Source organism: Heptranchias perlo, chromosome 2, assembly GCF_035084215.1.
Source record: "Heptranchias perlo isolate sHepPer1 chromosome 2, sHepPer1.hap1, whole genome shotgun sequence".
In the NCBI taxonomy this organism is placed as follows: domain Eukaryota; kingdom Metazoa; phylum Chordata; class Chondrichthyes; order Hexanchiformes; family Hexanchidae; genus Heptranchias; species Heptranchias perlo.
The window spans coordinates 21,418,309-21,443,590 of NC_090326.1; the positions used below are offsets into that span (position 1 = coordinate 21,418,309).

Genomic DNA, 25,282 nt, shown 5'->3' on the forward strand with positions numbered 1-25,282 from the left:
CTACTTTGGGACCAGTCGCTTCGGGAGGCAGTTAAACAGCCTGAAGTGCCACCTTCCTTCTTCCTTTATGGAAGTGGCTCTTAGCTGTTCAACGCCTTCCCCTGAGCACAAGGCTAAGACCGCAACTCAAGACAAGAAGAATGTTTTTTTGCATGGAAAATTGCCCATCATAGAATGGTAACAATAGGTAAATGCAGAATGTACAGCACTTAGAGAATGTAAACCGCAAATTAGTAAATAAACACAGCTGCTTAACTACTTACAACATCCCCGTATTGGTCCCCGTGGAAACTTATTCTGTTGAGTGCATTACATTAAGGGACATTTTCATTTAGTCAGTTTGCAGTCCGTACGCACAAAACGCACTCAAGCAGCAGGTTAATGGGTCTAATTTTCACCTTCACAGATGTGAATCTGATGATTGTACCGTTTAAAGGTTCAGTGCTCATCATTCAGAGGAATTCTGGGGAGAGTTAGCGCTGCGCATTGTCTGAACTCAACGAACGTTAGCATGGAGTTTGAAGGCCGCACTGCCTGCCTCCAGCCTGACTGCCACTGACTGGATCAAATTGTCAGCCCTTGCTCAGTGGTAACACTCTCACCTCTGGGTCAGAAGATCATGGGTTTCAAGTCCCACTCGAGAGATTTGAGCACAAGACCCAGGCTGACACTCCAGTACAGTGCTGAGGGAGCGCTGCACTGTTGGAGGTGCCATCTTTTGGGTGAGACGTTAAATCGAGGCCCCGTCTTCCCTCTCAGGTGGACGTAAAAGATCCCACAGCACTATTTCGCAGAAGAGCAGGGAAGTTCTCCCCAGTGTCCTGGCCAATATTTAACCCTCAACCAACATCATTAGAAAAAAAAGGATTATCTGGTCATTATCACATTGCTGTTTGTGAGACCTTGCTGTGTGCAAATTGGCTGCCGCATTTCTTACATTATGACAGTGACTACATTTTTAAAAAAAATACTTCATTGGCTGTAAAGCGATTTGGGACGTCCCGAGGGTCGTGAAAAATGCGGTATAAATGCAAGTTCTTTCTTTCACACATTCCAGGCAGAATGCCGGGTGAAAGGTGTCCAGTTGCACCTCCCACTCCCCTGCATTGCCCGTGCAGTTGTACACGAGTGCACATGACATTATCCAAAAAATGCAGCCATCAGCCAACTGGGCCAGGACAGTTTCTCGTGCTGCCAGAATAGGTGTGTGCAGCCCTTAATTTGCCAGGATCAGAAAATTGGAGCTACAGATCCTGAAAAGGGCGCTCCCATTTCACAGCATGCATACTTACTTTTAGTTATCTTGGCGCTTACTTCTGGTGCAGTGAAGCATTGATTCATAGCATGTATACCGAGTCACAGCACTAAATATAATGTCCATAACGCACGCACACAAAACAAACACACACACGCACGTGCGAGTGTTCGACATCCTGTCAACAATATCTCTATCATTCCAGAACTTTATCTTTTATTTCTGAAATAATATTAAAAATAAAACAGTATCCCAGGTACCAATTTAATTAAAAAATGGCTATTAATTTTTCAAATGTGTTTCGACAAGGTTTACAAAATTTAAAACCGTAGCTCTGTTTCTAAAAACAAAACAAAAATTTGCTTCAAATATCTGAGACATTAGGAGTCCAGCTAATGGATCGACACATCCCACAGATTTCTGATCTGCACTGATATCTGTACATTGATTCCCAGGGGTCAAGCCCTTCACTTGCGAGGCTGATGGATGGACTGATTGATCTGATGTGTAACAGGCAGTTTCTCCACTGATGGGTAAGGCTTCTGGTGGGCAACCTGGGCAGCAGCTGGAGGAAAGTCTTTATCCCCCTGTGGCAGGAATAATCAAGGCACAATTAGTCTGTATCTAACAACACAAGGAAGGCAAGAAAGCAATCCTCTCTGTCGATGAAAACTTGTGAAAAAAAAGACTTGCACTTATATAATGCTGTTCATGACCTCAGGACGTCCCAAAGCGCTTTACAGCCAATGGAGCACTTTTGAGGTGTAGTCACTGTTGTAATGTAGGAAACACAGCAGCCAATTTGCACACAGCAAGGTCCCACAAATAGCAATGTGATAATGATCAGATAATTTGTTTTTAGTGATGTTGGTTTGAGGGATAAATATTGGCCAGGACACTGGGGAGAACCCCACTGCTATTCTTCAAAATAGCGTCTTGGGATCTTTTACTTCCAACTGAGAGGAAAGACAGGGCCTTGGTTTAACATCTCATCCGAAAGTCGGCACCTCCAACAGTGCAGCACTCCCTCAATACTGCACTGGATTGTCAGCTTAGATTATGCGCTCAAGTCTCTGGAGTGACCTTTTGACTCAGAGGCAAGAGAGGGACCAACTGAGCCACAGTTACCGTGCTCCTCTTCAGAAGAAAAGGGCTAAAGGATGCTGGTGTGGGTAACCACGCAAGCCACAGTTCAGCGAAAGTACCACGTTCACATTACAACAGTGACTACACTTCAAAAAATGCACTTCATTGATTGTAAAGCGCTTTGTGACATCCTGAGGTCACAAAAGGTGCTATATAAATGCAAGTTCTTCCTGCTTTCTGATTGGCTCATCAGCCTCAGCGACTCCCCTTCGCATCACGTGATGTCATGTAACTTTTACTTAGCTAAATTAATTCATTGTATATATGTATGTATAATATTTAGTGTGCAACGTCCCAAAATTTCAGAGAGACAGCAACCGGGCAATTTGGACGCTCAGAAAGGCTGGGAAAGTGTTACAGAAATCGATTTCCAGAAGTTAACGGGGGTTAGAATTTCCGCAAGGGGTTTCTCCGTTTTCCGTCGTTTCCCCCGATCTTCCCTCCGACTTTACCAGAGATTAGACCATAAGAGATAGGAGCAGGAGTAGGCCATTCGGCCCCTCGAGCCTGCTCCGCCATTTAACGAGATCATGGCTGATCTGATTTTTAACCTCAACTCCACTTTCCCACCTTTTCCCCCATATCCTTTGACTCCCTCGCTGATCAAAAATTTGTCTAACTCAGCCTTGAATGTATTCAATGATTCAGCCTCCACAGCTTTTTGGAGTAAAGAATTCCAAAGATTCACGACCTTCTGGGAGAAGAAATTCCTCCGTCATTTCCGTCTTAAACCCCTTATTCTGAGACTATGCCCCCTAGTTTTAGATTTCCCCCATGAGGGGTAACACCCTCTCAGCATTTACCCTATCGAGTCCCCTCAGAATCTTGTATGTTTCAATAAGATCTCCTCTCATTCTTCTAAACTCCAATGAGTATAGACCCAACCTGTTCAATCTTTCCTCATAAGACAACCCTTCCATACCTGGAATCAACCTCGTGAACCTTCTCTGAACTGCCTCCAATGCAAGTATGTCCTTCCTTAAATAAGATTGGAGGACATGAACGGTAAATAACTCCAGGTTTTTTTTTTGAGTGCGAGTTAAATTAGAAAATCCAGACAGTATTTGTATAATGTCAGTGTGTCTTTAGTAGTGAGCTTTATTGCTCTCATATTTTACAGGGAGCATCTAGTGGTGAAAATCCAGTACTGCAGTGTAAAAATAGGCAGAACCTTGGATAGTGCCTTGATCTGTCCTGTGTGCGACTCCTGAATATTTTAAGCCCAAAGGACCAGTTAGGATTGTCACCTAGCCATGTGTTTTCCACCAGTACAGCTGAATTTTTCAAGTGGAAACCGGCTAGACGTTTCAACCACCAATAGAGCAGGAGCTCGTTCTTTAAAAGACAAGCTTTCAAACCAAGGATTGAATTGCGTTCATCCTTAGTCACCAACTAACAATAGTGCCAGAAGCAGTGCCGGCACTTGCACAGCGGTAGCTAGTGGCAACGCTAGGGGGATCTCCAGACTACACGCATGCACTACGATCAGGTACAGATTTAGAAGAGGTCACAGGTTTAGAAGAGATTTTCCTGTCTGTTGGACCACAAAATACCAAAACAACGGCAGAATAAATGCATTTAAACCAAAGCAGAATAAGACTAAGGGGCCAGAAATATAAGATAGTCACTCATAAATCCAATAAGACTTTCAGGAGAAATGTCTTTACCCCAGAGAGTGGTTAGAATGTGCATCTCACTACCACATGAAGTAGTTGAGGCGACTAGCATAGATGCCTTTAAGGGAAAACTAGACAAATACATGAGGGAGAAAGGAATAGAAGTATTATGCCGATAGGGTTAGATGAACAGGGGTAGAAGTAGGGTGGGAGGAGGCTCGTGTGGAGCACCGACATAGACCAGTTGGGTTGAATGGCCTGTTACTGGTGCTGTAAATTCTATGTAACATGTAAAGTACAAGAAGTAAAGGAGAAAGATGCAAATGCTGGAAATCTTTAACAAAACCCAAAACTGCTGGAAATACACAGCAGTTCAGTCAGGTGAAAGTGAAAAGAGAGCTTAATATTTTGGGAGTGATTGAATGAAAGGTCTACGCCCAAAATATTAACCAGTCCTTTCTGCCTTCTGCGGGCTGATCCGCCTGCTGTGCATTTCCAGCAACTTCCTGCTTTGAAAATCGACATATATATATATATATATATATATATATCTCTTTTCGCAGAAACGGAGTAAAATTGAGAGATGTAGATTGTATCTTACCCTCGCTATAGCGCCAGAGATAACTATCGGTACAGTCAGTTTAGGGCTGAAAAAGAAAGAAAAGAAAAATTAACATATGACTACGCCAATCGGAATGGTTATAATTTGACATCTAATAGTGATAACTAAAGAGAAAACTCACTCACATTGACATTCAGTGCGGCCCAATACTACAGAAAATGCACAAGTACAGCAACATTTACAGAAAAGTACATGTCTCGAAATGATAATCAACATTACTGACAGCAGTGACAATATTCTAATGATTTACTCATTAGTCATCACTTAACAAAGTGATTTATGACCAGACTTCCTTCAGTTTGATTTCCCCTCTTCCTCTGAATCATTTTTGCAAGTTCAGCCTTTACAAATATATAGCATCTCCCCCCTCCCCCCGCCATTTAACAGCTCACAGGATGAAGGAAGCAGGCTGAAACTTATCTATTAATCCACCACAGTGAATGCAATTTTTGAAAAAAAAATCCTATTTACCGTATGCACTACCAGTCATGTAAGGTCCTCAATGTAACTGCAACACATACAGCATGGCCTCAAACACCAAAACAGAGTTAGTTTACTGTTTTCTCAATACGACAACCATACAAGTTACCCTCTATTACACAGCTCCTACTCTTGTGTACAAGTGTGACAGCGCTGATATACAAGTGCTCCCTTTACGAGCATTATCACATTCATACACAAGTGCCTCCTGTATAACTGTGTTATTACACCTCTACACAAGTCCCTCCTGCATAACAGCTTTATCACACTTGTACACAAGTGCCTCCTGTATAACTGTGTTATTACACCTCTACACAAGTCCCTCCTGCATAACAGCTTTATCACACTTGTACACAAGTGCCTCCTGTATAACTGTGTTATTACACCTCTACACAAGTCTCTCCTGCTTAGCAGCTTTATCACACTTGTACACAAGTATCTCCTGTATAACTGTGTTATTACACCTCTACACAAGTCTCTCCTGCTTAGCAGCTTTATCACACTTGTACACAAGTATCTCCTGCATTACAGCAGAATCACACTTGTATGCAACAGCATTACATTTGTACACAAGCACCTCTTGTATAACAGCATTATCACAGCCAATTTGCACACAGCGAGGCCCCATAAACAGCAATGAGATAAAGGACCAGTTAATGTGTTTTGGGTGGTGTTGGTTGAGGGAGGAAGGTTGTCCAGCAAATAAACATTTTAAACATTTATCATCAGTCCTCAGAACCTCTATGACCCACATTACAAACAGCAGAATAAATGCATTTAAACCAAAGCAGAATAAGACAAAACAAAGCGAAGGGGCCATAAATATAAGATAGTCACTAATAAATCCAATAGAGAATTCGGGAGAAACCATCACATACACATACATTCACATACAATTTTAAGCAAAAAGAGACAGCCACTGAATTACCAAACAGGACCTAAATGCATTTTTTACTGATCAGCGCTCAACATAAAAGGCTTGCATTTGTAATGGCATCTCAAATGTCTCAAAGCAATTCATACACAATGAATTACTTTGAAGTACAATCAATGTCTTGTAGATGAATATAGTAGTCATTTTGCACAAAGAAGGAATGTTAGCGATTAAGATTGAGAAATAGTTAAGACATCCATTTTACGTGAAAGAATCACATATTAAATTCCATATAAGTGATATAAGTTCCTTAAACGGGTCATTTTCAGGTTGGCAGGCTGTTACTAGTTGGGTGCTGCAAGGATCGGTGCTCGGGCCTCAGCTATTTACAATCTATATTAATGACTTAGATGAAGGACCGAATGTAATGTATCTGAGTTTAAAGCTAGGTGGGAAAGTAAGCTGTGTGGAGGACACAAAGGGCCCGATATTAGGAGGGCGGCGGGTTCTCAGAGGGGGGTCGACTGGGCGCGTGGGTAACTCGCCCGGTGAAATCGGGGTGCTCCGCAAGCAATCGCAGGCTAATTGAAGCCACTTATCTTTGCTTCCGGGTTTCGCGCTGGAAAGCTGCGCAACGGATGGACTGTGCATGTGCAGTAAGGTCTGTCAGCTGGAGGAGCCCTATTTAAAGGGGCAGTCCTCCACTGACTGATGCTGCAGAAAATAGGAAAAATTACAGCATGGAGCAGCCCAGGGGGATGGCTGCTCCCAGGTTTAATGATGCCTCACTCCAGGTATCATTGGATGGGGTGGAGGAGGGGGAGGCCAGAGATCTTCCCCCCGGCGGGCGGGAGGAAGCGGCCTGCCTCTGTCACCAAGAAGGCCTGGCTCGAGGTGACAGAGGAGGTCACCAGCACCACCAACATATCGCCCACCTGCATACAGTACAGGAGGTGCTTCAATGACCTCAGTAGGTTAGCCAAAGTGAGTACACTTACTCATTCCCCTACATTCCATCTGCCACATCACTGCCTCCACCCCACATCTCCTTCTGCACTGCCAACACTACTCTATCACATCACTCCTCACACCCACTCAAAGCTCATCCTCATCTTACCTGCACTTACTCACCTCGCCAGTACTCATCCCACCACTACCACTCAACCCAATCCTCAATCTCATGGCTCTGACTCATACTCACCCTCTCATGCATCTCTTTCACGGTCAGCCTCACTCAACCTGCCACTACCTGTGCTGCAGCCACAGGGCATGCATCACATATGTGCAGTAGGCAGCGTAAGGCAAACGTGTCGTGAGCATGAAGGGGATGCACAAGGGTGTTTGAGGATTTGTCATGGTTTTTACTTATATTTGATTTCTGATCAACTCACATTACATTGTCACCACTACTGCCACGTCTTTGCGAATCTTGTCTGGTTTGTGCAATAATGCCCTTTCCTGAGGATCACCGTGAAGACCCACAACTGATGCCACCCATTGTGTCACTGCAGAGTGGGTGTAGGTGTATTTGCAGGGCTCTTTTGTGCAGACGACTGAGACAGGTCGGCGATGTCCCCGGTTGCACCCTGGAAGGATGCGGAGGAGAAGTTGTTGAGGGCAGTGGTGGCTTTGACAGCGACAGGTAAGAAGATGGTGCTCGGGCCAGCCGGGAGCAGCTCGGCATGAAGGAGGCTGCAGATGTCCACGACTACATGTCGAGTGACTCTGAGTCTCCCTGTGCACAGCTGCTCAGAGAGGTCCAGGAAGCTGAGCCTCGGTCTGTAGACCCTGTGCTGAGGGTAGTGCCCTCTGCGACGCATCTCTCTCTGCGGTTGCCCTCCCTCCTGCTGTACAGGTGGATGTGTCACAGCACTGTGTTGTGGAGCTCCACGTGTCAGGGGTGGACGGCGTGGCCGGCGAGGCTGGTGATGCTGTTTGTCCTGCGAGGAGGTCATGACTGCAGCTACGGCGGCCCCCATCCGGAAGATGTACATTTGAGGGGGTCCGCAAAGTAGGTAAATGTGTCTGGACACCGGGGTAAGTGTGCAAGTTGGTGAATTTTATTGTTAGGAGGAGGGTGGTGAAGGCCAAACTTTGTCCAAAGTGACAGAGTGGCCTTCTGCAATGAGTGAGGGTCTACCCCCCCCACCTGTCAAATGGACCTTTACAGCTGCCACAGGCTGATGGCTGCAACACGTCCATTTCAACTTGGAGTATTTCCCCCAGTACGGGAAACAGTCCCAGTTGATTTGAAAATCCCACCCCTCCTAAAATATCAGGTCAATTAGGTCTGTAAACAACCTGAACTACCTGGTTAATTTCTTCAAGTGGCACCCCGCCGGCTTTAATTGCCGGCGGGAGTCCCACACGTGGGGGCCGTGCGCGCACGTCAGCGCGTCACTGGGGAACCCGGAAGTGGGCGGGTTGGAGCCGGGGGTGCGAAAATCGAGCCCAAAGAGTCTGCAAAGGGATGGAGACAGGTTAAGTGAGTGGGTAAGAAGGTGGCAGATGGAGTATAATGTGGGGAAATGTGAGGTTATTCACTTTGATAGGAAGAATAGAAAAACAGAATATTTTTAAAATGGTGAGAAACTATTAAACGTTAGTGTTCAGAGAGACTTAAGTGTCCTCGTATAAGTAACACAAACAGTTAACATGCAGGTACACAAGCAATTAAGAATGCAAATGGCATGTTGGCCTTTATTGCAAGGAGGTTGGAATACAAGAATAAGGAAGTCTTACTACAATTGTGCAGGGCTTTGGTGAGACCTTACCTGGAGTGCTGCGTACAGTTTTGGTCTCCTTATCAAAGGAAGGATATACTTGCCTTAGAGGCAAGTGCAATGAAGATTAATTCCTGGAATGTGAGGGTTGTCCTGTGAGGAGAGATTGAGTAGAATGGGCCTATACTCTCTGGAGTTTAGAAGAATGAGAGGTGATCTCATTGAAACATATAAGATTATGAGGGGGCTTGACAGGGTAGATGCTGAGAGGTTGTTTACCACGGCTGGAGAATCTAGAACCGGGGGCATAGTCGCAGGGAAGGGGTTGGAATTTAGGTCTGAGATGAGGAGGAATTTCTTCACTAAGGGTTATGAATCTTTGGAATTCTCTACCCCAGAGGGCTGTGGATGCTGAGTCGTTGAATATATTCAAGGCTGAGATGGATAGATTTTTGGACTCTGTGGGAAAATCAAGGGATATGGGGATCGGGCAGAAAAGCGGAGTTGAGGTCGAAGATCAGCCATCATCTTACTGAATGGCAGAGCAGGCTCGAGGGGCCACGTGGCCTACTCCTGCTCCTATTTGTTATGTTCTTATTTTATATCAAGTTCTGTTGTTAAATCTTAAAATTAAAAAACCTTCAAATATAGCTGACAGACAATATCTGTAAGGCTGTAACTGTCATGTAAAATAGCCTTGGATAGTTCTACTCGCCTCATGAGTGTTATTTTCCGTACAAGTAAATAGCTAAGGTAGTTTATATTATGCCCCGAGACCCATGGTGTGGAGCTTTTTTGAGTCTTGGTATGTTGAGCTAATGTAAAACCAAGAGTGAAGGTCATGGAGGAGGCGAGGTAATGGCCTTTTAGCTAAGCTTAAAAGAAAAATCATTGTACTATGAGGCTGGGTGATGAAGAAAGGAGACATCTGTAGGGAAGAACTCCCTGCTCTTTGAATAGTGCTATGGGATCTTCAACTTCTTTCTCAACCACCAGAACTGGTTTAACCTTAGTTTAACATCTTATCTGCAGGGTGGCACCACTAACAATCCCTTGATGCTGTGTTGGAGTAGCAGCCTGGATTGTACCCTCAAGTCCACAAGGCAAATGGTCACTCCCATTAAAGCCCAAGAGAAATTAAAATAGAACTCTGCATAAAATGAAGGATCATTTATTTAATCTGGGCCTCCCCCTTGATCAGCAGAAATGGTAAAAGGACATACACAAACTTTCTTCCCAAGGGAAGGTAGACACCAACTCGTACCAGAACTACGGGGCCTTTGGGTTAAAATTTCCTGCTTGTTTTCATAGCGTTCATCCACAATCATCTCCACTCGTTTTACTAGCTTTAATGGAGTTGACATTGTTGCCTCACTTAGAAAGGTAGAGAAGGGGAGAGAGAAAGACAGGCTGGACATGACAGCATTTGGGACTTGGTCCTGTAGTGGATACAGGAGGGTCCCAAGATACACGTAGGGCACCAACAGAGTCAGAGCTTCTAGAACTGGGAAGGTACTGCAACATCATTGGGATGATGACGACTAAGCTTTGCCCAGGTGCCATATTCCTTAAATTTGCTTGGATTTTTAAAAATATTCATTCTTGGGATGTGGATGTTGCTGGCAAGGCCGGCATTTATTGCCCGATCCTAGTTGCCCTGGATACAGCTGAGTGCTTTGCTAGGCCACTTCAGAGGGCAGTTAAGTCAACCACGCTGGCGTGGGACTGGAGTCACATAGAGGCCAGACCGGGTAAGGATAGCAGGTTTCCTTCCCTAAAAGTACATTAGTGAAGCAGTTGGGTTTTTACAACAATCCGACCAGGTTCATGGTCACTTTTACTGATACCAGCTTTTTATTTTCAGATTTTTAAAACTGAATTCAAACTCTTAAACTGCTATGGTGGGATTTGAACTCACAGTCATTGGATTATTAGTCCAGGGCCTCAAGATTACTAGTCCAGTAACATAACCACTACACTACTGTACCCGCATAAGCATACTTTTACATTTGATTCAGCAACTATTTCTAACTTTAAGGAAACTCCTGAACACTGACCCAACGCCCAGTCATTGTTTACTTCTACTGTCCTCTGGTTTAAAAAAATAAAGTGACAGATTCTTCAACCCACCTGTTAATTTGTCCAGAATTTGGATCACCCATTTTACCTCATCATCATCTCTGGAGCTGTTATTTGTTCTTTTCTTAAAAGTGTTGGGCAGAATTTGTAGGAAACAAAAAGAAAAGTTGAGGCTTAGCAGAAGATGCACTCTGTTTAATTTGTAATCAGGTTAGATTTTGGACCAAAAAAAAGGATAGATCCGAGTACTTTTTAAATGGTGAAAAGCTAGGAACAGTGGAGGTCCAAATGTAGTGGTCAAGTACAAAAAAAAAATCAAAAAGACTAGTGGAATATTAGCCTTTATATCTAGGGGGCTAGAGTATAAAGGGGAGGATGTTTTTCTACAGCTATACAAAGCCCTGGTTTGACCACATCTGGAGTACTGTGCACAGTTCTGGGCACCGCACCTTAGAAAGGACGTAAAGGCCTTGGGAGGAGTGCAGCGCAGATTCACCAGAATGTTACCAGGGCTCCAAGGGTTAAATAATGAGGTGTGATTACATAAACTAGGCTTGTATTTCCTGGAATATAGGAGGTGAAGGGGTGATTTGATTGAGGTTTTGGGGATTTTGAAAGGAATTGATAGGGTAGATAGAGGGAAACTTTTTCCGCTGGTGGGGGAATCTAGGATAAGATTCAAATCAGAGCCGGGCCATTCAGGAGAGAAGTTAGGAAACGCTTGGACCTCCACTGTTCCTAGAAAACGCTTCTTCAAACAAAGGGTGGTAGAAGTGAGGAACTCTCTCCCACAAAAAGCAGTAAATGCTAGTTTAATTAATGATTTTAAATCTGAGATCGATAGATTTTTGCTCGCCGAGGGTATTAAGTGCTATGGAGCCACAGTGGGTAAATGGAGTTAGCCATGATTTAATTGAATGGTGGAATAGGCTCGAGGGGCTGAATGGCCTACTCCTGCTCCTATTTCCTCCAGCTAATTCAGATGTGAGCAAAAAGATAAATCGGGAAGAAAAAAAAAACAGATCTCATCATTCCCCCTCAGTGGGCCAGCAAACAATTCCACTAGAGGTAACGACAGGAGAAAGGTTGGAAGATGCCAATATCGTTGGCTGCAAGAAGGGCCTAATGAGTCACTTTTAGAAATGGACTTTCTCCCACTATATCCACAGCAAGCGAATGGAAAGCAATTGCTAATGTCCTCCTTTCCGCAGGTATATTCTGTACGTAAAACAAACTGAGTGAGCACAGCTGTTTATCACTTGCACAATTTCAACTGTCATTATCTCTCAAAAATGACTGACTGTTCTGTAATGGAATGAAGCATAGTCCGACAAGTCAATATTCCCACTGGCTCACTGCTAAGATATTTGGTCAAGAAAACTATGGATAACTTTAAACCGATTTTACAGCACAGAAACGGGCCATTCGGCACAATTGGTCTATGCCAGTTTTTATGCCCCACGCGAGCCTCCTCACACCCTTCTTCATCTCACTCTATCTGCACATCCTTCTATTCCTTTCTCCCTCATGTACTTATCTAGTTTACCCTTAAATGCATTTATGTTATTTGCCTCAACTATTCCATGTGGTAGCGAGTTCCAAATTCTGGATAAAGCAGTTTCTCTTGAATTCCCTATTGGATTTATTAGTGACTATCTTATATTTATGGCCCCTACTTTTGGTCTTCCCCGCAAGTGGAAACATCTTCTCTATGTCTATCCTGTCAAACTCCTTCATAATTTTAAATACATTTTAAAAAAATTCTCTTCCTTGTATTAATTTATTTGATTTACTATTAGGACTGGCCTGGCAGAACTGGCTGCAGAATGCTTGGCTCTCTTAAGTCTGGGTCTGTTGTAGACCAATTGATAGGGATTGATTGCCATGATTAGTCAACAAATCCCATTACTATTTCAGCAGGAATGTTCCATCGCAAAATATTCGTATATAAAAAGGGCGGGGGATAACCGCGCCCTCTGGAAGCGGTGTTTGTGCAAGACCACTTGCACAAAGAAAGCTTCCGGGCAAGGGACTCAAATTTTCCAAATGTCGGGGCCCTATGACGCCATCGTTACCCTTTGGCTAATTTCTAACCCATTCCAAAGATTTAGTCTGAATCCCCACAGCTTCGAGCTTGATGCAGTCTTTCATGCAGAATTGTGTCAAAAGCATCTTGGATGGCTAGGTATACCAGGTCGTAGGGTTTTTCCCAGCCTCTTTGGGAGGGCACTTTCTCTTTTGAGTTCACATTGGCTAATGTTGAACTGGACTATTATTTTCCCCTCCAAGTCACGCACCAACCGGACTTGGACATATATCACCATTCCTTTATCGTGGCTGGATCTCCCTACCTAACAGCATTGTGGGAGCGTCTTCACCACACGGACTGCAGCGGTTCAAGAAGGCGGCTCACCACCACCTTCTCGAGGGCAACTGGGGATGGTGCTCCCACAGTGCTGTTAGGTAGGGAGATCCAGCGACGATAAAGGAACGGCAATATATGTCCGATTGGTGAGTGGCTTGGAGGGGAAAATAATAGTCTAGTTCAACATTAGTCAATGTGAATTCAAAAGAGAAAGTGGCACCCCAAAGGGGCTGGGCAATAAATGCCGGCCTTACTAGCGAAGTCCACATCTCGAGAATGAAGAAAAAAATAAAAGTGCGCACTCTGGCCTGGCTCTTCCTCTCTGAGGAAGAGTCCAGCTTCTGCTCGGTAACCTACCCCTTCAAACAGTACATCAGAGATGGGTAATTCTTGGGTACAAATCTGTATCAGTTTTCTGCCATATTTGGTTGGCATCAAAACATTTGTGCGTTATGGGTTAAATGGGAAACGTGCTTTGTTCTGAGCTTTTAATCATGGCAGTGGTCAAATCTTAATTAACATAAGTAGTTAGCTCTCTTGGAATTGTCCTCAGTGGTGCACAATCTAGTATTTGGCAGCAGCTAACAAAATTGTGTATCTGGATTCTTGTCTGCAAGAAGTTTGTGGATAAATATCAGATATAAATGTGGCTTCAGTGTCGCTTCGTGCCAAACAGGACTTGTTGCTACGGGTGGAACAAGCCAGGTGATTATGTTCCAAATTAACTGTGTGGCACCTGGGTCAAAGAGAAATCTTTATCTGTTTAAAATGTTCATATTATTCAGTCTGTCATATCATTGTACTTTTAAAGAAAGAACTTAGAGAGAACTCTAATGTCTTTCATGACCTCAGGACATCCTAAAGCGCTTTACAGGCAAGTATGTACTTTCTGAAGTGTAGTCACTGTTGTAATGTAGGAAAATGCGGCAGCCAATTTGCGCACAGCAAGCTCCCACAAACACCAAAATGACAATGACCACATCACCTGTTTTTAGTGATGCTAGTTGAGGAATAAATATTGGCCAGGACAACAGAGAAAACTCCCCTGCTCTTTTTCAAAATAGTGCCACTGGATCTTTTACACCCACCTGAGAGCGCAGAGAGGACCCTAGTTTAACATCTCATCTGAAGCATGGCACCTCCGACAGTGCAGCACTCCTTCAATACTGCACCGAAGTGTCAGCCTAGATTATATGCTCAATCTCTGGATTGGGAATTAAACCCACAACCTTCTGACTCAGAGACAAGAGTGTTGCCACTGAGACAAGGCCGACACCGAATGATGGGGAGAATTGGAACACTTTTCATTTATGGCATCCAATTTCAACATCAAGTAAACTCATTGTTTGTTTGATGAGATGAAACTCACACCAAACCATCAGGCAGATTGCATACAGCCATTGTGGTTTCGTTGACATTTTTATTGAGTTACATTTCAATTATTATATCTGTAAATAAATCGGACTATTAATGTTAGTCTGTTAAAAAAAAAAATTCATTTGAATCCCGCATCCATGGAGACTGGTATGAATCAGGTTCCTGTCTGCAGATTACTTAAGGACTAAGGAACCCGGAATTGCTGGCTCATATATTCCAAGTGTAACTCTCTACCTGTTAACCTGTATGAATCTGCTTTATGATGCAGTACTTTCCACCATCTGGTAAGTCTGATAAGGAAATGGGAACCCCGTGTAAACTCCAGCATGTAACTTACTGCTGTCAGGGTACACGGTTAGACTCGGGTACATCATCTCTGCAAGGCAGAAGAGGAAAAATGCAGGTTTCAGAATGTAGTGATACTTATGAAAACTGTCAGCAGGCTGTTTTAATGAGAAAATAACTGTCTAAAAGCCAGAACAGTAACACACTGGCAATGAGTGTCATAACCAGGACACACTGTACAGTTGATCCTCACTGAGCAGTTAATGATAGTAAGACATCAATGAGGTATGACAGAGTGATCACATACAGTTTATCATCAGAAAGTTAGTCAGTCTACAGCTATATAAACACAGTATATGTTAGTTATAAATTGTTAAGTGCGTAGTGAAGAATGCGAACATTGTCGAGAGAAAGAACACTGATAAAAAGGTGAGCAAGCAAAAAAAAAACCACAACATAAATTATGACATCAGAAAACATTAAGCAAGGAAAAAGCAGGGGGAAATCCAGAAATTGAATATAGAAATACTTGAATTAAAAAAAATCCTACAAAAATACTCTACCAATGTAACGATGATTATAAACAGCTTTTCCCCAGCCTTCTCGATCAGGATTTCAATAAATAAAAACAAGCTGATGCTTCAATCATTCATACAATCACACACTGCAGTTTATTTATATTTAATCGTACTTTTAAATTACAATTGCTCAATCACCCACCTGGGGGCAGCCTAGGACCACAACAAGTACAAAGGCACGTCATAATGCAGAGATCTTTGACTGTTCCAACAAGAGGACTTGTGCGGCCTGCAAAAGTCCCCTCATTGTCACCATGCCATCTGCATGCTCCAATTTGCAAGGTCCCATGTCCTACTAATGAAGAACACTTCACATAATACACTGAATCTCCTTTGTAACTCACAGGGGCTTCTCATCACATACAGTAGAATCTCCCTGCACCAAAATCAAGCCTACCAAAATACAGATTTCCAGATGGCCTCCCAGCCCCAGTGGCTGCAGGCAGTGCTCTTTTTGTATTTACCACGATATTTGTTCTGCTCAACAGCGCTGCGTTTGGTTATAATTTTTATAGTTTTTCATCCAGAGTAGGTCTATCCTTAGCCTCGTCATCCACCTGTGAGGAGCACCGAGAACGCCTCCACCAGGCTTGCACTATTCAGACACGCCCAGTGACATTACTAGTGCAACAAATATCATGTCAAATATAAACTCAGCTTTCCTACAGCAGGATGGGTCTCACGTTTGAGGCCTTCAGTAAATTCAAAGCTTGGTCAGCTAGCCGTCGGCACAGTCGGTCCTATTTTGGTCAGCTAGCCGTCGGCACAGTAGGTCCTATTTTGGTTGGCTGGATGTCGGCACAGTAGGACCTATTTTGGTTGGCTGGACATCGGCACAGTCGGTCCTATTTTGGTTGGCTGGACGTCGGCACAGTAGGTCCTATTTTGGTTGGCTGGATGTCGGCACAGTCGGTCCTATTTTGGTTGGCTGGACATCGGCACAGTCGGTCCTATTTTGGTTGGCTGGATGTCGGCACAGTCGGTCCTATTTTGGTTGGCTGGACATCGGCACAGTCGGTCCTATTTTGGTTGGCTGGACGTCGGCACAGTAGGTCCTATTTTGGTTGGCTGGACGTCGGCACAGTAGGTCCTACTTTGGTTGGCTGGACATCGGCACAGTCGGTCCTATTTTGGTTGGCTGGATGTCGGCACAGTCGGTCCTATTTTGGTTGGCTGGACGTCGGCACAGTAGGTCCTATTTTGGTTGGCTGGACGTCGGCACAGTCGGTCCTACTTTGGTTGGCTGGACGTCGGCACAGTCGGTCCTATTTTGGTTGGCTGGATGTCGGCACAGTCGGTCCTATTTTGGTTGGCTGGACGTCGGCACAGTCGGTCCTATTTTGGTTGGCTGGACGTCGGCACAGTCGGTCCTATTTTGGTTGGCTGGATGTCGGCACAGTCGGTCCTATTTTGGTTGGCTGGACGTCGGCACAGTCGGTCCTATTTTGGTTGGCTGGATGTCGGCACAGTCGGTCCTATTTTGGTTGGCTGGACGTCGGCACAGTCGGTCCTATTTTGGTTGGCTGGATGTCGGCACAGTCGGTCCTATTTTGGTTGGCTGGATGTCGGCACAGTCGGTCCTACTTATTGACTTCTGAGCTACTGAGTTTCCAACTCTGTCGAACGGGTTCTGCTTCAGATTACTTCAATAGGGTGAGGTTTTAATGAACTGTTGACAACCCATACAATACAGTCAATCCAATGTAAGAACATTCATGACATAAATATTCAAGATTTGCTACAGGAAGAGGGGCAAAAACTTAAAATCTGTAGTGTGTTGTATAAGGCAACAGCTGGTCAGAGAATGAAGTACAAATGTGTATGTGCTCTGTACATCAGTGCACTTACTGAAACAAAACCAACTCACTACCTCATTAACTCTGTATATACATACACACCGCAGGCCACTTGAAATACAAAATACTAGAGTATTATAACCCAAAAGAGATATTAGAGTGGCTATCAGTTATACAAGACATAGGAACATAGGAATTGCGAGATGAAAAAAGACCAAGGTCCGTCTAGTTCACTTTCTACCATCCTGATAGCTGCATTATACAACGATAATGGAGTTGTTGACTAATCATTGAAATCAATCTCCATCAATTAGGTCTATAACAGACCCAGACATTGGGGAGAGCTTTGGGAACCATTGATCCAAAGACACCTGTTCCTCCTAAGTATGCTATAATTACTGTGTGGTGTCTCAAATTACTCATATATTGTATCCCAAAATAATATTTTCTGAAGGAAATTGTTATTCCAATCAAGGGTTGATGATATCAAACCTCAAAAGCATTGCTACCTGTTTGCACACAACCCAATTTAAACCGGTTACATCTTTATAAATGTGACAGCACAAAAAATAGTGACACATCTGCATATATGCATCGGTATGTATCATGTGACTCAGCTGGTACCTGACTTAACGAGATATGTAAGCTTTGCAGATGTTGATAAATGCCTTAAAGTAAGTACTGTTTAGATTTGACATCTGAAATAAAATCAGATTAGTGCCTTTGGAATTCAGACAGCAAACCAGGTTTTAATATCATAAAAATCTGGATTTATATAGCACCATATCACATCAAAATGTCTCAAAGCACTTCATACAGTGAATTACCTTGAAGTACAGTAATAGTAATGTCACAAACTATAACTTCAATATGCGTCGAGTGCTGACTTTAGGGTTCTACGGCCCACATATTTTAGCCATGAGGACTATTAACAGAACAGGATGGATGCCTTGCATTCCATGAAGCACAGCTACATTAACTTTATTCCACGAACGACTGGTTCTAAATGTGAACTGTTGTACAGACTGGAGTGGGGATCGGAGAATTGCACAATGTGCATGACAATAACCAACCTGTTACTCGATTGTGCTTCCTCACCAAAGAGAGGGACAACGCGGGGTCTGCCTGGCATCCCATTTGCCCATATGTGCCTTCATATTCATTTTATACCCAGGCCTCTAACAAGGAAGAGAGATCAATTAGGATCAACATAACCACTTACCCGCCCTCTGGATCAGTGTGAGTTAAGGTAGGAATATGGGAGCACTTAATAACAAGAGGGTTACTGAGTAATGGGACAGTTCTGATACAAAGCAGGTGTGATGCTGGAACGTACTCTCAGAGTAAAGGACCAGCATCTCCCCTCCTCTCACCCCACCACTGGCGGCCATGTCTTCAGGCACCTAGGCCCCAAGCTTTGGAATTGCCTCCCTTAATGCCATTCCGCTCCACCTCCTTAAAACCTGCCTCTTTGCCCAAGCTTTTGGTCACCCCTCCTAATATCTCCTTCTTTGGCTTGGCATTTTAAAAATTTTTTGATTACACCTCTGTGAAGCACCTTGGGATGCTCTCCTACATTAAAGCTGCCATATAAATGCAAGTTGTTGTTGTTATATTTATCTATTGAGGCAACAGAGGACTCACATCCTAGGTTACCTTAATTTTTGATGATAAAATTTCCTGCAAATTTTATGAGGTGGTGATTTTATTCCCTTTTGTGTCTTTTGCCCCTGGCTATCAGCGTGGACGTCAACAGCTGCTGTGTTTTGTGATGTTAACTACAGTCACTATGCGTTCAGAATAAACCTGACAGTTATGCACATTATTAAGTGCTCCCTTTTTGTTTAAATCTCTGTAAAGCTGAAGCAGGTATATGAAGTGAAAGAATATTCTCCCAGTTTCTCCGTCTCTGTCACATCAGTTCTGACGATGCCACCTTCCACATCAACGCTTCCGAAATGTCTTCCTTTTTCTCAACCGAGGAGTCCCCTCCACTGTAGTTGACAGGACCCTCGACCGTGTCCATCCTATTTCCCGCACTTCTGCCCTCATCCCTTCCCTTTCCTCCCAGGACCATGATAGGGTCCCCCTTGTCCTCACCTTCCACCCCACCATTCAATGTATCATCCTCCTTTTCCACCACCTCCAGCGTGATCCCACTACCAAACACATCTTCCCCACCCCCCCCCCCCCCCCACAGCATTCCGAAGGGACCGCTCCCTCCGCGACACCCTGGTCCACACTTCCATCACCCCCAACACCTGCTCTCCTCCCCACAGCACCTTCCCGTGTGAGCGCAGGAGATGCAACACCTGCCCCTTCACCTCCTCCCTTCCCACCGTCCAGGGCCCCAAACATTCCTTCCAGCTGAAACAGCGATTTACTTGTACTTCTTTCAATTTCGTATACTGTATTCATTGCACAGAAAGCCATCTCCTCTATGTTGGGGAGACTAAACGCAGATCGGGCAATCGCTTGGTTGAACACCTCCGCTCTGTCTGCAAGCGTGACCCTGACCTGCCGTTCACTTGTCATTTTAATTCCTCGTCCCACTCACACTCTGACCTCGTTTCAGATCGAAGACCTTTCGTCAGAACTGAAAGATGTTAAAGAGTTAAAATTTTTAAGCAAATACAGAGCAAGTTTGTTTCTTAACCTGTCCCATTACCACCTTCCTTGCCTTGCACCATCATCCTTTGTCATTTAATCACTCCTGCGCTCTACCCTATCACAGACCTTCCCTTTTGTTCTTTCTTTCCTCCCCTCCTTCCACCCTCTTTCCTTGCTTAAAAACTTTAACTCTAACATCTTCCAGTTCTGACAAAAGGTCTTCGACCTGAAGCGTTAACTCAGTTTCTTTCTCCACAGATGCTGCCTCACTTGCTGAGCTTTTCCAGCATTTTGTGTTTTTATTTCAGATTTTCAGCATCCGTATTTTGCTTTTGAATGAATATTCAGACAGGCATTCACAAGACTATTTCCAGTAAAAGGATGCTACAGCTGTACAATGGAGGTTCATGCAGCAATTCAACAGAGTGAAAAGAGAAGAAAGAACTTGCATTCATATAGCGCTATTCACATCCTCAGGATGTCCTAAAGCGCTTTACCAGCCATTCACTGTTGTAACGTAGGAGACGCAGAGGCCAATTTGCACACAGCAAGATTCCAGAAACAGCAATGAGCCAGATAATCCGTTTTTACTAATGTTGGTTGAGGGATAAACAAAAACGTACCTGGACCTGCACCTAAAGTGCTGTAAGCTGCAGAGCGGGGTCCTGGAAGGTGGGATTAGAATGGGTACCTGGTTGTTCTTCGAGCCGGCGCGGACACGATGGGCCGAATGGCCCCCTTCTGTGCTGTATCTTTTCTATGGTTCGATTGGCCAAGGGCACGGGGGAAAACTCCCCTGCTCTTCTTCGAAATAGAGGCATGGGATCTTTTACATCCACCCGAGAGGGGCAGATGGGTTCTCGGTTTAATGTCTCATCGGAAAGACAGCACCTCTGACACTGCAGCACTCCCTTGGTACTGCACTGGGAATGTCAGCCTAGATTTTTGTGCACAAGAGTGGGACAGTAGCAGTGTGGAGGAACCAGCTCCTGTCAGGTAGGATTACTCGACCACCAGCTGAGACAGCTACTGCACGGTCCCACTCCGACCTGGCCCCACACACTGATCATTAAATGAAATACGGAGAGGCTCCATGACCAAAGGGTCCCATTTCTTCAGTGGTGACATTTTTCCTGTGGCTCTGTTTTGTACTTACACAGGCGTTCGTTTGCACTAAACAGAAAACTGCTAACTGGAACAATCCAAATTGGTTTTGACAGGTAGGTACGAGACCCGCATACAAAAAACAACTCAGGCAAATTCAAGTACATTTTTTTTCTAGTAACTACCTGTTGCCTTAAGGCTGCTTAACAACGACAACTTGCATTTCTCTAGCACCTTTAATGTTGTGAAACGTCCCAAGGTGCTAAAGGTGCACAGATTACGTTTTAAAAAAAATTCACTTTGACTACGCTTTTTTAAATATGCATGAGAAATAAAAACTCAAACAGCTGTTTATTCAGCCCACAGTGTTCTATCAATGTTCTTGTTTCTAGGGAATAAGAGAGAATTCAGAATGGGACAGGGGAGCTGAGTGATTAGGCAAACAGTCAGATAAAGATTGTTAGGAGGAAACAACAGCTGAGCAGGATACACTTGTAACCAGCAGGTGCAGCAAAGGACTCAATGAACGATCAGAAATGAGCAAAGCGACTGTTGGAACTGAAATTATATTTTCCCTGATGGAGGGATGGGTCAGATGAAAGGACAACCTGCGGAGATGATTATCAATCATAGGAATTCTCTAGATGTCCAGTGCTTGATGTACTGTGTCTGAAATGCTGCAATGCAGTTATTTCAGTTTCCAGTCTTTGCTATCTGAAAGGTTTCAATACCAATGGAGGAAAGCACTATTAATATTTCACATTAATAATGACTGATCCATTGATAGTGAGCTTTAAAAAAGTTGCAATTTAAACTCCTGCTCTGAGTAATTGGACTCAGGGAATGTGGAAAGGCCAGACCTGATGAGAAAAAAAAACAGCAATGTTCCCTACTGCAGGACTTCAATTGTTGACATCAAGGCCAATAAGCATCAGATCAAACAGGCTGGCAAGAAACAGTATGACATTGATGTCTCTGCGACATTGATGTCTCTGCCTCCACCTCTCTCTCTCTCTTTTAAAATGCTCTTTAAAACCTGCCTCCTCCTGTCCTAATATCCCCTTATGTGGCTCGGTGTCACATTTTGTCTGATAACGCTCCTGTGAAGCACCTTGGGATGTTTTACTACGTTAAATGCGCTATATAAATGAAAGAAGTTGTTGTTGCTAAAGTCAACACTTTGAAGAAAGCCTATGTCAGTTTGACCCCAGACTGCGCTGCATTGGATGCTGCTAAGATTGGCATAATCAAAACTGGTTTCAAGAAGAGCTATATAAATACTGCAATAAAATTTTAAAATACAGGAAAAAACGCACAGTGGTGAGTGCATCAATAGACTCAAAATGTGACAATAGACAATGGCCCAGAATTTGCTGGAGTGGGGCATCTCACAGCGTGCCAAGTTAGATTTTTTCCCTCACCCTTCAGCTCAAAGAAGTTTTGCCCCGCGAGTTGCTGAAAGTCCGAGCTGATAACGGCATGGTGAGGGCAACAGAGCATCTGGGACCTTGGTGAACAAATGATCCTGGATATCTATCTCCTTATACAATGAAATTTAGGGAGAGAAATAGAGGAGCATTGGAGAAGGAAATAGGGTGAATTAAGTGTCAAATCAGGTATCATTTGGATAGTTACATGGGTAAGATGGGTATAGAGGGATATGGGCCAAGTGCAGGCAATTGGGACTAGCTTAGTGGTATAAACTGGGCGACATGGACATGTTGGGCCGAAGGGCCTGTTTCCATGTTGTAAACTTCTATGACTCTATGACTCTACAGAAAGAGAAATAACGAGAGGGAAAGAAAGATTGGATTAAGAGACAGAAAAAAAGAGACAGAAAGCAAAAGTAAGAAAAAAAAATTCAAATGTAAAATTTTAAAAAACCTCTCAGAACAATTTAATACCTGCAGGAGTGAGACCCCACAGTTTGAATTATTCCCTTTCTGGGCACAAGGGGTTGAGTGGCTGGTCAGGAACATAAATCTCCTCATTAAAAGGGTCCTTACATCGTTAAATACTAGCCCTAACTTTCTGCGGAAAGTTTAATTCGTTTTAACAGCGCAAATGCAGCAATTTCTTAAAACGGATGATGAGATTGAGGGCGAGCTGCCGTTCTCGTGAAGCTAACGGTGGAGGGACGCAAATCGTCTGGCAACTTGTGGTGATTCGCAACTCACGGGGTATCTCCTCCTCGCCACAAATTGCTGGGTTATTTCCACACCGATAACGGCAGGCACCGTTAAACTCGCCGTTATTTTTCCAGTAAATTCTGGGCCAATGTCTCACTGTTTCCACTCAAACCAAGTTGAAGAACGGCTCCTACCAAATGGCAAGTGATTGACACCAACAATTGCTGCAGTACGATAGTTGGGAGACAACATTGCAGTTATAGATGTAATATATTTGGATTTTCAAAAGGCCTTCGATAAGGTTCCGCATAGTAAATTTATGACTAAGGTCAGGGAATGTGGAGTCAGGGGACAGGTAGTAGAATGGATAGCAAGCTGGCTATAAAACAGAAAACAGAGAGTAGGGGTTAAGGGTAGTTACTCAGACTGGCAAAAGGTGGGAAGTGATGTTCCACTAGGATCGGTGCTGGGATCACTGTTGTCCATTATTTACATAAACAATTTGGACTCAGGAGTCGGAAGTACAATTTCAAAATTTGCGTACGACAAGAAATTGGGAGTGTAGTTAATACTGAGGATGTGAAAAATACAGGAAGACATTAATAAACTTGCAGAATGGGCATGTAGTTGGCAAACGAATTTCAATATAGATAAGTGTGAGGTGGTACATTTTGGTAGGAAGAATAAGGAGGCCACATATTCCTTGGAAAATAAGAGTCTAAATTGGGCAGAAGAGCAAAGGGACCTCTGGGTACAGGTACACAAATCACTAAAAGTAGCAACACAGGTTAATAAGGCCATAAAAAAAAAGCAAATCAAGCACTGGGTTCATTTCTGGAGGGATAGAATTGAAAAAGCAGAGAAGTTATGTTAAACTTGTATAGAACCTTAGTTTGGCCACTTGGAGTACTGGTCTCCATATTATAAAAAGGATATAAAGGCACTAGAGAAAGTGCAAGAAAGATTTACTAGGATCATACCAGAACTGAGGGGTTATACCTATCAGGAAAGATTGAACAGTCTGGGGCTCTTTTCTCTAGAAAAAAAGACTTAGGGGTGACCTTCTCCTCCCCGCTGCCCCGCGGTGCCAGACGCCGCTCCTCCCCGCTGCCCCGCGGCACCGCTCCTCCCCGCTGCCCCGCGGCGCCGCTCCTCCCCGCTGCCCCGCGGCGCCAGACGCCGCTCCTCCGCGCTGGCCCGCGGCGCCAGACGCCGCTCCTCCGCGCTGGCCCGCGGCGCCAGACGCCGCTCCTCCGCGCTGGCCCGCGGCGCCAGACGCCGCTCCTCCGCGCTGGCCCGCGGCGCCAGACGCCGCTCCTCCGCGCTGGCCCGCGGCGCCAGACGCCGCTCCTCCCCGCTGGCCCGCGGCGCCAGACGCCGCTCCTTCCTGTGCAAGGTGCTTCTAATTCTTCATCTGTTGATTTTACCCGCCTGAATTTTGCAGGTTTGGAACGGCCATCCCTCAGGGCTTGGCTAATTTGAGGTTCTATCGTAGAATAGTTACAGCAAGGAAGGAGGTCATTCGGCCCATCAAGTCCATGCCGGCTCTTTGCAAGAGCTATCCAGCTAGTCCAGTGTGATGGAATACTCTCCACTTGCCTGGATGAGTGCAGCTCCAACAACACTCAAGAAGCTCGACACCATCCAGGACAAAGCAGCCCGCTTGATTGGCACCCCATCCACCACCCTAAACATTCACTCCCTTCACTACTGGTGCACCGTGGCTGCAGTGTGTCCCATCCACAGGATGCACTGCAGCAACTCACCAAGGCTTCCTCGATAGCACCTCCCAAACCCGCGACCTCTACCACCTAGAAGGACAAGAGCAGCAGGTACATGGGAACAACACCACCTGCACGTTCTCCTCCAAGTCACACACCATCCCGACTTGGAAATATATCGCCGTTCCTTCATCGTCGCTGGGTCAAAATCCTGGAACTCCCTTCCTAACAGCACTGTGGGAGAACCTTCACCACACGGACTGCAGCGGTTCAAGAAGACGGCTCACCACCACCTTCTCAAGGGCAATTAGGGATGGGCAATAAATGCTGGCCCTGCCAGCGACGCCCACAATCAAATTAACGATTTTAAAAAAGTCCCACTCCCCCGACCATCATTCGCTGATTTAGGAGTTATCCACCAACAGCAGCAGTGAGGGAAGACTCTTCTAAAGCCTGTGGAATTCAAACAGGTGAAATCAGAATAGAAGGCATCTCACAACATTACAAAAAAAAGTAGTAATT

General features: G+C 44.5%; 1 protein-coding gene and 1 long non-coding RNA gene across 2 annotated transcripts in view; both read right to left on the reverse strand.

The window, feature by feature from the left end:
- Positions 1-1,505: 1,505 nt before the first annotated feature.
- The window catches only part of dap (death-associated protein), a 56,369-nt gene continuing 32,592 nt past the window's right edge, over positions 1,506-25,282 (reverse strand). The window contains exons 3-4 of the mRNA XM_068001069.1: positions 4,619-4,664; positions 1,506-1,842 (exon numbers count right to left, since the gene is read on the reverse strand). Coding sequence (XP_067857170.1) covers positions 1,723-1,842; positions 4,619-4,664 — 166 coding nt within the window. The 3' untranslated portion in view covers positions 1,506-1,722. The remainder of the gene's footprint in view (positions 1,843-4,618; positions 4,665-25,282) is intronic.
- On the reverse strand, positions 15,468-18,664 carry LOC137335747 (uncharacterized). Its single transcript, XR_010966487.1, has 2 exons — positions 18,270-18,664; positions 15,468-17,069 (listed from the first exon to the last, which is right to left on the reverse strand). It is a non-coding gene; the product is annotated as an uncharacterized lncRNA (long non-coding RNA).